Here is a 13,498-nt window from a genome sequence, read left to right as displayed (position 1 = left end):
GAAAGACAAGCCACATCTAAGATGTAAAGACTTGAAAATGAGATACAACTTACTTTCAGAATATTTTTTGGACATATCTCAAACTTCATGACCTAGAAACTTCACACTGGTTTTATTCATAAGTTATTTCTAAGCTTATCTACTTGGAAAGTTATTCCTAATTAGTCCCATGCCGATACTCTTGCTCCACATAAGAGTACTTATTCCAAAGTGACAACACTCACAAAGGCACTTAATCAGAGGGAATAATTCTGCTTTTAACTTGCACCAAACTTTAATCTGAATTAAACTCTGCCTTGTGGAGCTGTCCTCTCATATTTACTAAGATATTAAGGGAATGAGATATTTCACATTCTCTGTCCTGCTAATCCTTACTGCTTCAGAAGACTAAATGCACATTCAAGTAAGAGAGTGAAGGCCCTGACACACAAGGAGAAGCCTTGGTAGGCCTAGGTTTTGGATATTAGCTTCCACAACAGAGTACACAGGCCTGCATTCACCAGCTCTGCTCCTCAGAATGGAGTGAGGTGTTTAAGAACTGATTTAACAAGAAAGCAAGACAAGCAAGGACTTGTGATACAGCCTTCTCTTTCCTAGATATGGGTGTCCACCTGCAGTCTTAAGACATCTGCGTTAATCTAGGAGCCACAGCTCTGAGCCTTCTCCAAGACTTTGTTTTGCCAAACGTCCCCCTGCTCTGGGTGTGAAAGAATAGTTTGCATTTCAATTTGGGGAACACTTACCATTCTGAGCTCCAAGCTGGCAAGCTTCAGATAGACCAGATACCAGATGGAGGAAGTGCCTGCCCAGCACCTACAACAGTGGCACACGTAGTAGCTCAATTTCCAACAGCTGAATTAATGTACTGACAAAACATAGGGACTAGAAAAAAAAAGGCTCTTTGGCAATATGGCAAGACATTTATCGATCTGTCCTTGACTTGGCCACACAAATTTCACTTTAAATTATTAAATTATTCCTCTAAAACACATTAAGCAATTTGTTCGATCAAAGGGAAGGGCACCTACAGCAATCCAGAGAATCAAAATTTCATCTCCCAATATGAGTACAGACTTTGAAGGTAGAAAGTAGAGCCTCATGCTGATACACTAAGCCTATTTTAACAGTCCAGAAGCTGATTCACCAGTGCTCCTTCCCAGTGCCCTCCCATCACCCTTTGTAACACAGTAACATGTAGGACAGCCTCCTGCAGGTCAGGTTCTCATTTCCTTAGGACTTTTTCACAGAATCACAGAATGGCTGGGGTTGGAAGGGACCTCTGGAGATCATCTAGTCCAACCCACCTGCTAAAGCAGGTTCACACAGAGCAGATTGCACAGGAATGTGTCCAGGTGGGTTTTGAATGTCTCCAGAGAAGAAGACTCCACAACCCCTCTGGGCAGCCTGTTCCAGTGCTCTGGCACCATCAAAGTAAGGGCAGAATGCAATATGCTTGCATGCCACACTAAATCACAGCCCAGGTATTACAATTTCCCAAACTTATTCTTACACTCAAGCAGTCCTGCTCACATATAGCCTCCCTGCATGTAAAGGCTCTGTGCTCTAATACACCTCAGCTCAGGGAAACTGTAAACTTTACTGATGAAACCACAGGACTTGGTCTACTATCCAGGTAGACTTGGTCTACTATCTACTGCCGAGCTTCAGAAACTTTGTATGCACAAAAATAAATAGATAAGACAAGCAAACAAACAAAAATAACACTGGCAAAGCAACTAGCACAACAGAAACTTTGATCATAAGAGTCTAATAGATTTAGATGCAGCACAACATAGACTGGCACAGTCTAAAAATAAAGCAAAATTAGAAATGAACAGGTGGCTCCAGTGCTGTCAGTTAGTTTCAAATGCATGTGTTATCTGACACAATAGCACAGGCAGTCACTCTTGGGTTTCTAAATCTATGTTTTCAGCATGAAAAAAAAATGCAGAAGTGAAAGCTGTTTTGCCAGAAGCATTGGCAAACAAGTGCTCAAATATGGGCAGATAACAAGAGTGGCTATTCATTTCACATGTGTAACTATTATTCACTGAAAAGAGAAGTTCAAAAAGTTGCTGTCAAAATATAAACTGTTTGAAAGTATTTCAGAAACAGAGCATTTTCCAAAGCCTAAGCATAAAGATGTAGATATACAGAGATATATCAATGTTTCCACACCTCATTTAAATGAAAGAAGTCAGTCCATACTTGCTTTTAGTTTACCAGGACATAAAGATTCAACTCAAATCTTATCAGAGCAAATCTTATTCCCATTGATTTCCCAGGAGTTCTGTTACCAATTTCAGAAGCACAGGAATGGGTCCTAACTTAGTCATAACAAAGATAAAGATTCGAAAAGCACATACTCTGAATTCATTAGAAGTTAGCTATGTTACAGACTGAAAGGGATGCAGGGAAGGGATATCAGAAACGCATTCCTTATCATCAACAAATGTCGACTGGAAGAACATATCAAGCTACTGGAAAGCTGACACAAGATGGACATTTTATGTGTGCATTTCACTGTACCTCCTTGGAAAGCCCTGGTATAATTAATTAGCTTCATCTACAGTCTGTATGGAAATTAACCTCTAAGTCTTTCCATAGATATCAGTTCTCTGTCTTCTTCTCCTTTTTTTCCTCATAAGGAAGGTAAGGTTGACTATTACCTATTAATAGCCCCTATTAAAAAAATAGTCTCCTACACATTTGTCTGCTGGGCAAGTGTAAGAAAAATTCAGGTTTAAATACGAAAATGGCCAGAAAGAAAAGAGAGAAGCGAACAGAAGAGATTAAGGTGGACAGAGCACAAACGCAAAGGGAAGCCAAGCATTTTTTGGTAAAGAGAAAACAGTTGTGTACACGGCATAGAGTTCAGAAAAGATAGTCTAAATCAAACACTGTTCTCAAGTAGTACATTACACCTCCCACTGTCATCATTACCATCTAACAGAATGTAAAACTAAAGTGACAGATGGAGCTACACTGTCCACCACACACTGGCAACGCCTCCGAGCCTGACTAACCACATATGCCTCAGAAAAAATGTTCCTAATCTAATTAATGTGGCTACACAGCACAAAGCATCCAGCCTTTGAGGGAGCCTGACCCCAGAGCTTGTTCTCATGGCTGCAGGCTCGCTGGGTTACGTTGTCAGAGTCATTGCTCATGTTGTACAACAAATAACAATACGAGAGCATCTACATGTCAAACTATTCCAGAGGAACGCCAGGAAACAGCTTGGCTAGAGGAAGACTGGAGTCATCACCTGCCAGACTGCTAGTGAATATACCATAATATCCCCTCATCTACTGCCATGTAAAGACTCCTTTGCAACACAGACAGAAAATCACAGAATAAAAAAGTAACCATCAGGCAAGAGCACATATAAACAAAGCCCACTGGTTACATCAAGGACCTTACCAACCTTTTGCCCTTACCTTTAATAAGCTCTGGTTTGTAGGCTTTCCTTAGCTGCTCTAGGAAGTTGTTATAAAAACATTCCGCCTGCTCTGTGGGCATTGCCATGTGGTAGTCGGGCTTGTTTCCTTTCAGAATGCACTGCAGAGTAAATTGGCTCACACACAATACTTCATACTGTTTATCCATCACGCTTTTGGACCAGTGCTTCCCACTTTCGTCTTCAAATACTCGCAAGTTCAAGATCTTTCGAACCCTAGGAGGAGAAAAAGATAATTCCTGAATTGTGCCATGTAGGATCAACAGGTACAAGTTAATGCCTACCACACAGGATAAGATAAAAGCGAAGGCAGGTGCATATTCATTCTGTCTCCACATAACAAGAGATGCCCTTGTCCCTTCCTTCCTAAACCATGGGAATCTCAGCACACTAGGCAGAGCCATAACCAAGAAAGCACACATAACAGTCAGACCATTCATTAACGTGATCATTTTACAGAGCATAAGATCAGGACAGAATAACTGCAAGTTACAGGGTGACATAAAGATGGCATAGGAAGTAAGAAACTTACTATTAACTATCTGATTTTATATGTCACAACATTATTTAACTTGTGAATAGCTTTGAGAAATGTAATCTCCCCACCACACTGGGAAATCACACTCAGTATGAAAGGCGATGAGATGATCATGGTTGTTTCCAAACATGATTCACATATATTCCTTCAGCTTTGTGACCTCCTAGGACTCCTCCTGAACCAGGTCCCACAGGCCAGATGAGGACAGCACTTTTTCATATGGATCATAGAATCGTAGAGTGGTTTGGGTTGGAAGGGACCTTCAAAGGTCATCTACTCCAAACCCCTGCAAAAAGCAGGGACATCTGCAACTAGATCAGGTTGCTCAGAGGCCCATCCACCCTGGCCTTGAATGTTTCCAGGAATGGGGCATCTACCACCTCTCTGGGCAACGTGTGCCAGTGTTTTACCACCCTCATTGTAAAAAATTTCTCCCTTATATCTAATGTAAATCTCCCCTCTTTTTGTTTGAAACCATTACCCCTTGTCCTGTCGCAACAGGCCCTGCTAAAAAGCCTGTCCCCATTTTTCTTATAAGCTCCTTTTAAGTACTGAAAGGCCACAATAAGGTGCCCCTGGAGCCTTCTCTTCTCCACGCTAAACAACCCTCTGATCATTTTCGTGCCCCTTCTCTGGTCCCTCTCCAACAGGTCCATGTCTTTCCTGTACTGAGGGCTCCAGAGCTAGATGCAGGACTCCAGCTGGGGACTCACCAGAGCGGAGTAGAGGGGCAGAATCACTCCTAAACCTGCTGGGCACAGGTGACAGGAGGAAGACAAGGAACAGTCCAGAACTCCAGGTGGCAGCGAAGCAGTGACTGGGACATGTTTGTGTTTGTATTAAGGTGGATGTTTGGATCTGGGGGGCAGAACTGACTGGTTTGAATACTCAGAGAAGACAAGGAGACTTTCACAAATAGATTCTGAAAAGCAGCAGGCAGACCTGCAACGTAGTCTATGGCTGGACTTTGATTGATAACAAGACTGCATGCGTGCCACTCTCCTGTCTTTGGTTTCTTCTTTTAGCTTCTACAAATCTGCAGCATCTATGAACAACGGAGCATATCAAGTAAAAAGCATTTCAATTGCAGCCATCAGTCAGACATTTTACACTGCACTAGAGGTGAGGCACTTAGTATAAAATAAAGCTGAGACTTTTTTTTAATGGTCATAGAAGAGAATCAAAGAATAGTTTGGGTTGGAAGGGACCTTAAAGGGTCATCTAGTCCAACCCCCCTGAGGCAGACTCACAAAAACCATCTCTGCCAATTTGTGCATGTCAAAGACAAACAGAATAGTCTCCTGAATGATGTGAACAGTTAAAAGCCTGGAAGAATCCAGCACATAGGCTTAAATCACTGCCACTGCTATGATTTAACAATAAGGATGTTTGTTGCTTCATTTACAGCAGAAGAGCTGGTTAAGCTGATTTCTTTCATTCCTTTTTTTTCAGATGCTGGCTTCCTGCCTTTCCACTGTCAGTCATTCCAATAACTTGGTGTTGCAAGCACAGTTGCTATAGATCACCTACTTGTAATATTCTGAAATATCTTTCACATTCACCAAGGCAGGAATGAGAAATGACAATAGAGCAAACGTTACACACTGAGAAGGCTAACAGTAGAGCAAGCCAATGGAGCATGTCATGATAAAAACACTTTCAGATTTGCTGCAGTCCTCTACAAGTTTCACATGTTCATAGAATCATAGAAGCATTTTGGTTGGAAGAGAACTTCAAGATCATTGAGTCCAACCATAACTGAAGTCTGGCACTAAACCATGTCCCTAAGAACCTCATCTAAATGCCTTCTGAACACCTCTAGGGATGGTGGCTCAATCACTTCCCTGGGCAGCCTGTTCCAACGCCTGACAACCCTTTCTGTGAATTAATTTTTCCTAGTATCCAGTCTGAACCTCCCCTGGTGCAAACTGAGGCCATTTCCTCCCATCCTACCACTTGCTACTTGGGAGAAGAGACCAACACCCTCCATGCTACAACCTCCTTTCAGGTAGCTGTAGACAGCTATAAGGTCTCCCCTCAGCCTCCTTTTCTTCAGGCCAAACAGCCCCAGTTCCCTCAGCTGCTCCTCATCAGACTTGTGCTCCAGACCCCTCAAGAGCTTCGTTGCCCTTCTCTGAACTCTCTCCAGCACCTCAATGTCTTTCCTGTAATGAGGGGCCCAAAACTGAACACAGCATTCAAGGTGGGGCCTCACCAGCGTACAAGGGGACGACCACTTCCCTAGTCCTGCTAGCCACACTATTCCTGATACAAGCCAGGATGCTGTTGGCCTTTTTGGCCACCTGGGCACACTGCTGGCTCATGTTCAGCCAGCTGTCAATCCACACCCCTAGATCCTTTTCCTCCAGGCAGCTTTCCAGCCACTCTTCCCCAAGCCTGTAGCGTTGCCTGGGGTTGTTGTGACCCAAGTGCAGGACTTGGCACTTGGCCTTGTTGAACCTCATACAATGGGCTTCAGCCCAACAATCCAGCCAGTCCAGAGCCTTCCTACCCTCCAGCAGATCAACACTGCCACTCAATTTGATGCCATCTGCAAACTTACTAAAGGTGCACTCAATCCCCTCATCCAGATCATTGATTAAACAGAACTGGCCCAAATAGTGAGCCCTGGGGAACACCACTCCTGACCAACTGCCAACTGGATTTGGCTCTGTTCACCGCAACTCTTTGGGCCCGGCCCTCCAGCCAGTTCTTTATCCAGTCCCACTCTCTACTTTCTCATCCGTATCTGCTAAATGTTGTTTTCACCCTCGCTCACATTCTCCTCTCTTTGCTGCTTGAGCCTTTGCTCTTCTTAACATCAGTTAGCTCTACTACCCATTTCTTTAATGCCTTCATAAGAACTGAGGTCAATCCTAGAACAACAAACAATCCACATGAGACAGACAACAACCCTGGAGAACTCTCTATTTCATGTGTTTGCCAGTTGAATGACAATATTTCATGATTGTGGAACAGATGGCCAAAACTAACCCTCCAAGCTGCCAAAACTGATTCACCTTCACAGAAAAGTAACTCACAAGACCATCCAGCCTTTTGGAAGAACAAAACTTCTCATGTGCAAGCTAAATGGGAGTCTGAGGTTCTCATACATCCCATCCTTGAAGGATGGAGCTCTTCAGGGTAAATTCATAGATTCAAAAGGACACACATTTAAAAAAGGGAGATCAGAAAAACCCAACATGTTGATTCTTTGGTTTTGAGTCTGTTCCTGATAAAAAACCACATAGACAGGGAATGGAAACAGATTTTTCCCAATGGAATGTAAAAAGAAAACTCTAACTAAGAAACCTGTATTCGAGGTAAAATCTGAAGAGAAACTAACACGCAAACTTGTGTTTCCCAACAGGAACAACCTATTTGTTTGGCTACTGCACAGGTATCACTGATTCAGTGCCAGAAATGCACAAATAAAAGATTACAGGGCAAAAGGAAATCTTTGACTTACATGTGCTCCAGCTCTCTTTGTGTATCTTCCAAAGAAATGCCCAGCAGCACACAGAGGCCTCGTCCTATTGAACTTATTTGTTCACCGCCCACTGGGGAAGGGAGGGAAAAAGAAAAGTAAGGCTAAACACACTGTCTTGTTTTATGACATAAGTAAGTACTGACTTCAGCTGGCAACTGTACAACCACCAGAGAAAACATCATTCTAAACTCTTCTTCTCTGTCTTAAGAGAGAAAAGATCATGTAGAAGCCCTCTTTCAAAAGTCTTCCCAACATCGCGACTTATTTGTGGGGGACTAGCTCAAGATGCTTAACTCCAGCATTTAAAAACAATGTATAAAGATTCTTTACTTACAATTGGATTGGCGGTGCTAAAGAGAGACTTGGCAGAACTCTCTCCAGTCCTTGTAAAAATTATCCACCTGGTTGATACATCAATAAGTGTATTAAATTTCTCTACTCCACCACTCCCTACATATTTTGCATTAGTTGTGAAAAGGTTGATTTCTATTGGATATAGTCCTCATGGATTTTTTCAAACGCAACATTGAACAACCTGCAAATTCTACCTTCCTACTTGGGAACACAATCTTTTTAATGACATTTAAATAAAACACAAACCATCACAGATCCACTGTGTTTTCCTAAGAAATGTTCGAAATTATCCCAATTTAATTAAATTATCTTAACATGGTTGAGGTTGTGATGACTGTGGTAAGATTTAAATGAGGTCTTAAAACTGAGATAAGTGCCAGCTATGCAGCTGTTAAAACTATATCCAGGCTTATGTAACTGGGAGAAAAAAAAACCTCAAAAGTTCTGTAAAAGGGAAGGAAAGCAGGCTGTGAGCGAAAGCTGAAGGCTTGTGTCTGTGCACCAGTGGTCAGATCTGGACTATTTCAAATGGGCAGAAGCAAACCAGGGGAGGAAAACTCCTCTCAAAACATCCTCCTTTCCATCCAATCTGGGTATGAGCCCTCCAGCTCAGAAATCTATCCTCCCACTAAGCACGGCACTATCTCCCTCACAGAGGAACATGCCAAACTCTTTCAACAGCCAGAAATAACAGTTTCAATTCTGCCCAGAACTGTGGCATTAAATCAGCCACAATCCCAGTGCTAATGGGGTCTGACCACTATTGTATCCGCAGTACCAACTGTGCACAAAAGCTGGGCTCCTTATCACAGCCACACTTTTCCAATGCTTACTGACCATCCATGTGCAAGCAGAGGTTATTTATTTAAGGCACAGGCTATCCTGCTGCACACCACCTCACCCCTGGGCCCCAGAGCAGGCACACTTACTGCCTCACATGCCAACTTCTTGCAGATTTCAAGCATCTTGAACACAGAAGGTCCAACCAGTGCAATAGCTGGGACATACCATCAGATACATCATTTCTAGCAGCAGCTAGGCAAGCACCAGGGCTATCACGTGCAAGCATTGCATGGTGGTAACGGGCACAGCACTGCCCACATGCATGAGCAACATGAAAGGGTGAGTCAGGCTGCACTGCCAATATGCTTGTGGTGCAAGGTGGAGACTGCAATTGTAGTGCCGATGCACACAAGCCATAGGAGAAGGTGACTGGAATGGCACTGCCAACACACACAAGCAACACATGGAGGTGTCTCTGATTACCGTGCTGAATATTCAAGTCATGGGAGAAAGTGATCACAACAGCATTGCTGACACACACAAGCAACGCAAAGAGGCAACTGTGACCATTGTGCCAGCACGTGTGAGCCACGCAAGGAGGCAGCTGGGATGGCTCCACCGACACACACAAGCAATGTACAACAGTAACTGGGCACCTCTGCCAAAGCAAGCAATGCACTGCGACCATAGTGCAAATGCAGGCAAGACATGCAAGGAAGCAGCTCCTGTTATAGAAACAACACATGCAAACCATGGGCAAAGGTACTGGGATAGCATTGCTGACACACACAAGAAATACAAGGAGATGACTGCGACTGTAGTGCCAACACATGCAAGCAATGCAAGGAGGCGACTGCAACTGCACTACCAACACATGACAGCAATGCAAGGAAACAATTCTGGTTACAGTGCCAACACACGCAAACTATGTCCCTGGCAACTGGGACAGCTGACACATGGAAGCAATCCAAGGAGGCAACTCTTATTGTGCCCAACACATGCAAGCCATAGGCAAAGGTGATCACAATAGCACTGCCGACACAAACAAGCAATGCAAATGACTGTGACGGTAGCGGCAGCACATGCAAACCACGACACAGCGCGGCTGGGATGGCACTGCCGACACGGCACAGCCCCGCACGCCGTGACGGACGGCCCGGCCAGCACGCACAGCTGCGAGACCAGACGCTTCCCCGAGCGTGGGGGCAGCCCGACTGCCCACGCACGTCAGCCGTGGGGGAAAGTGGGACAGTGCTGTCCACACACGCAGACACCGCGGGGGGACGGCACTGACGGGCCGCTGGAGGCCGAGGCGGGGAGGAAAGGCCCGGCCGGGAAAAGATGGAAGGCAGGGGCGGGAGAAGCCGCGCTCCGCCCGCCCCCGCCATCCCACTTCCCCTGGCCCCGGTGGCGACACACTGACCTGTGACACTGGCCTGGGCCACCCGCTGAACGATGGCCTTCATGGTGGCGCGGCCGCGCAGCGCAGGCCCGGCGCCGGTGCCGGTGTGAGGGGAAGGCGGCGGCGCTTGGCAACGGCGGCTGCTCCTGCCGGGGCGCGCTGCTCACAGAGCCCCCTGGCGGCTCGGAGGTTCGGCCGCAGCCTCCCGGTCAGAGCCGGGGTTGGCCCGCGGGGTGTGTGTGGTACAACGGGCAGAAGCGGTGCCCGCCGGGGCTTCCCCTACAGGAAGCGGCTGTAGAAAAGAGAGGTGTGAGTACAGGCAGGCGAGGTGCCTACAAATGTTATGCGTGCAGAGAGGGTCCCTTCCTCTAAAGGGAGTTGGTCCCTATAGGGTACACCTACAGAAAAGAGCAAATGCAGGTAACCGAAGCAGCGTCTTCTATAGGAATGACTACAGGGGCACAGAGATGTGCCCATGGAAAATTAGTGGATGGGAGGAGCCTTCTGGAAAAGGAGGTGGTGGCTATAGGGACCAGAGGAGCACATATAGAAAGGTGGGTCTGTAGGAGTATGGGCTGAGGGTCTTCGTGGAAAAGCTCTTACAGAAGATGACATGCAGGCAGAGGAGCTGAAGACAGCTTTCTATGCAGCAAGGTTGTGTCTGCAGGCAGTGTGGAGATGCTACAGAGATCAGTGGTGGTGTGGCAGGGGAGAGTGTCCTAGAGAAGGCTATGCAGACAGCAGGCAGCACCTATAGAATCAGGGAGTTGTCAGCAGGGGGAAGCCCCTACAGAAAGGAAAGTTTGCTTGTACAGGGTCTTGGGACAACTTCCTCTAAAGAGGGCTATGTCTATAGGGGGAAGCTCCCTGCAGAAGGCAGGGGCTAGAAGTGGCCTTCTGGAAGTGGTGACTGCAGGGAGACCCTATATCAATGAGAGTCAGCAGTAAGAGAAGCTGGGAGAAACACCTATAGACAACAGTGGCCAGAAGCTGCCTACTGTGAAAGGAGGTGATGTGCATAAGGACTAGGGAAAGCCCTGCAGAATGGAAGTTAGTTACAGCCACAGCAGCTGGAGGGTAGTACCTGCACATAAAAGGATCAGGGGAACCCCTGTAGAAACAAGTGCCTGCTGGAGGGCCTGAAGCAGAAAACTTAGTAAGTTTTCATCTTACAGTAGCATTTCTGCACTTGTAATTCACCTCTTGTAAGCTTTTATTTGAAGGACAATTAACAACTCTCGCACCCGAAAGATTAAACTACATTCCTTCCTGTTCACTAATCATCCTTAAAGTATCCATTTCAGAGCTGATCAGCTGAGGAGCCATTCCAGATACATCCTGGGTCACCTGGATATGTCCTGGATCACACAGATACATCCTGCACACCAGCTGGGAAATCAACTTCACAAAAAGTCCACTTTAGTCAGACTACCAGACACAAGATACCAGGGCAGCACACAGACTCACTAACATCTCACAACCCAGCTCGCGTTTAATAATTTGAATACATGTGCAAAGAATAGCAGTGATCCGAGCAGATGATAAGGTCTGCAAGTTCTGTGAAGCTGTCAGAGATGGAGCTGTCACTTCAGCAATGCAGAAGTTTTCCACCAGCAGTCTGGTGCCAGGCACCAGGATGACTTTCTCAGACAAGCCAGCTCCAGCACAAAGTCCTGAGCTTCCGGTCTACTCAATTTTCAGAAGGAGGGACATCATTAGGATCAAAGAATGATTTCACACGCCTGAGCAGCCGAGTAATAGGAGGTTGAACTTCCCTGTATGTTACTGTTGTTGTCACTCGGAGTCCAAAAGCTGTGTCTGTAACAAATACTTCCCGATGGGGTCCTTGTTGTGCCTGAGGATCACTTTCATTCTCTAAGGAATAAAAGAGAGAAGGGGATAAATAAATAAAAGGGGTAAAGGGGGAGGAAAAAAAAGAACATAGCAATAAAAAGGTTTCATCCCTTCATCATGGCAAAACAGCAGCCACATATGTCTTCTTTTGTTTTGTTTTTTCTCAAATTCTGACAAATGGTAACAGTTCGGTGACTGTTTAGACAAAAAAAAAAAAAAAGTTATTTATTACAGTAAATTAGCCTGCTGCACTAGTACTGGATTAGTATCAGTAGCACAGTAGCAGTAGTAACAGCTGTCTTCCAAGCTATCCACCTTACAGCTAGCTCCACATTACTACACTTAGTAAACAGCAGGCTGCTGAAGAAGAGCAAGAGGAATGCAGAGCCAATGGAATGGAAGAGAATATTTCAGTTGGAAGGGACTTACAACAACCATCTAGTCGAACTGCCTGGCCGCTTCAGGGCTGTCCAAAAGTTAAAGCATGTTATTAAGAGCATTGTCCAAATGCCTCCTACATACTGCAAAGTTTGGGGCACTGATCATCTCTCTAGGAAGCCTGTTGCTTGACCACCCCGCCGGGAAAGAAACACTTCCTAATGTCCATGCACCTGCTGCAGCTTTGAACCATTCCCACAGTGCAAATAAAAGCAACAAGTTGGAAAGTGTCTAGGCCTCGTTCCTGTCACCAGAGATAAAGCAGATGCTTTTCCCATCAACACGGGACTTGTCTTCTTTCACGGGGAACCTCCTCGGGATGCCGGGAGGCACCGGGGTCACGCCAAGCCAGCAGGAGCTCGCCTCGGGCCCTGACTGCTCGCCCGTCCTGTGCGGAACCGTCGCACCGCTGCCTTCCTCGGCCAAGAGGACGGTCGAACCGAGGCCGACAGTGACCGACGCCGACAGTGACCGACCGCCAGCAGCGCCCGCCCCCCGGGCCCTGGTAGGTGTCCAAGCCCCGCCCCCAGACAAGCCCCGCCTCTGAACAAGCCTCGCCATCAGCCAATTTCCCTCAGCCAAGCCCCGCCCTCTCGGCCAGGCCCGCCCACAGCCCCAGCACAGACCCGCCGCCGCCACCATGCCCCGCCGAGGTGATCCCAAGCGGTGTCCCCGAACTCGGAGCCGCGTTAGCCCCTACCGGGCTGACCGCCGCCCACGATGTCGCCGCTGGTGCGGCTGTAGTGGATCATGGCCCCCAGCATGGTCCAGCCGCCCAGCGAGTACAGCAGCGCCGCCCGTGTGTTCCACACCGCCGCCCGCATCGTCCCCCAGCAACGCCCGCGTTCATTGGCCGAACCCCGCCGCCAATGGGACGGGGAGGGGCGGGGAAGAGAGCAGCTGCGCGCATGCGTCCTGGGAGCGGGGCGGGAGCCGCGGGAAGATGGCGGCAGGGGGTGGGCGGTGGCGGTGGCAGAGAAGCCGGGCTCCTGGAGGACACAGTGCTTGGGCGCGCTGCGAAGGTCCCGACAGGGAAGGGGGAGAGCGGGTGCACGGCAGCAGCTGAGAACTGAGTTTGGGCGGGAGCTCCGCCACGGAGGCGGCGGAGGGGGCTGGGGCGGTTCGGCCCGGCCCTGGGAGCCCCCGGCAAATGGTCTCGTTCCGGCGCACAGCCCGAGG

General features: G+C 47.2%; 2 protein-coding genes across 2 annotated transcripts in view; both read right to left on the bottom strand.

Moving 5' to 3' along the window:
* DTD1 (D-aminoacyl-tRNA deacylase 1) overlaps positions 1-10,175 on the bottom strand; it is a 30,590-nt gene extending 20,415 nt beyond the window's left edge. Inside the window, exons 1-3 of the mRNA XM_082048075.1 lie at positions 10,049-10,175; positions 7,468-7,558; positions 3,441-3,676 (exon numbers count right to left, since the gene is read on the bottom strand). Of these exons, the coding sequence (XP_081904201.1) occupies positions 3,441-3,676; positions 7,468-7,558; positions 10,049-10,091 (370 nt within the window). The 5' untranslated portion in view covers positions 10,092-10,175. The remainder of the gene's footprint in view (positions 1-3,440; positions 3,677-7,467; positions 7,559-10,048) is intronic.
* A 1,325-nt stretch (positions 10,176-11,500) lies between these two features.
* SMIM26 (small integral membrane protein 26) lies at positions 11,501-13,177 on the bottom strand. The gene is made up of 2 exons (XM_082048182.1): positions 13,020-13,177; positions 11,501-11,902 (listed from the first exon to the last, which is right to left on the bottom strand). Exons 1-2 carry the CDS (start codon positions 13,141-13,143, stop codon positions 11,718-11,720), a joined length of 309 nt encoding a protein of 102 aa, XP_081904308.1. The 5' UTR covers positions 13,144-13,177; the 3' UTR covers positions 11,501-11,717.
* Between the last annotated feature and the right edge of the window lie 321 nt (positions 13,178-13,498).

The sequence above is a fragment of the Streptopelia decaocto genome, assembly GCF_964273445.1.
Source record: "Streptopelia decaocto genome assembly, chromosome: 3".
Classification (NCBI taxonomy): domain Eukaryota; kingdom Metazoa; phylum Chordata; class Aves; order Columbiformes; family Columbidae; genus Streptopelia; species Streptopelia decaocto.
Note: the sequence above shows the minus strand (reverse complement) of the source record. Positions and strands in the feature narration are given on the sequence as shown.

Bases quoted from the DNA above. Each gene is read 5' to 3' on its own strand.
- SMIM26 (XM_082048182.1), bottom strand. From the start codon at position 13,143: ATGCGGGCGGCGGTGTGGAACACACGGGCGGCGCTGCTGTACTCGCTG. The intron at 11,903-13,019 runs GTAGGGGCTAAC...TTTATTCCTTAG, and splicing joins CGTGGGCGGCGGTCAGCCCG to AGAATGAAAGTGATCCTCAG.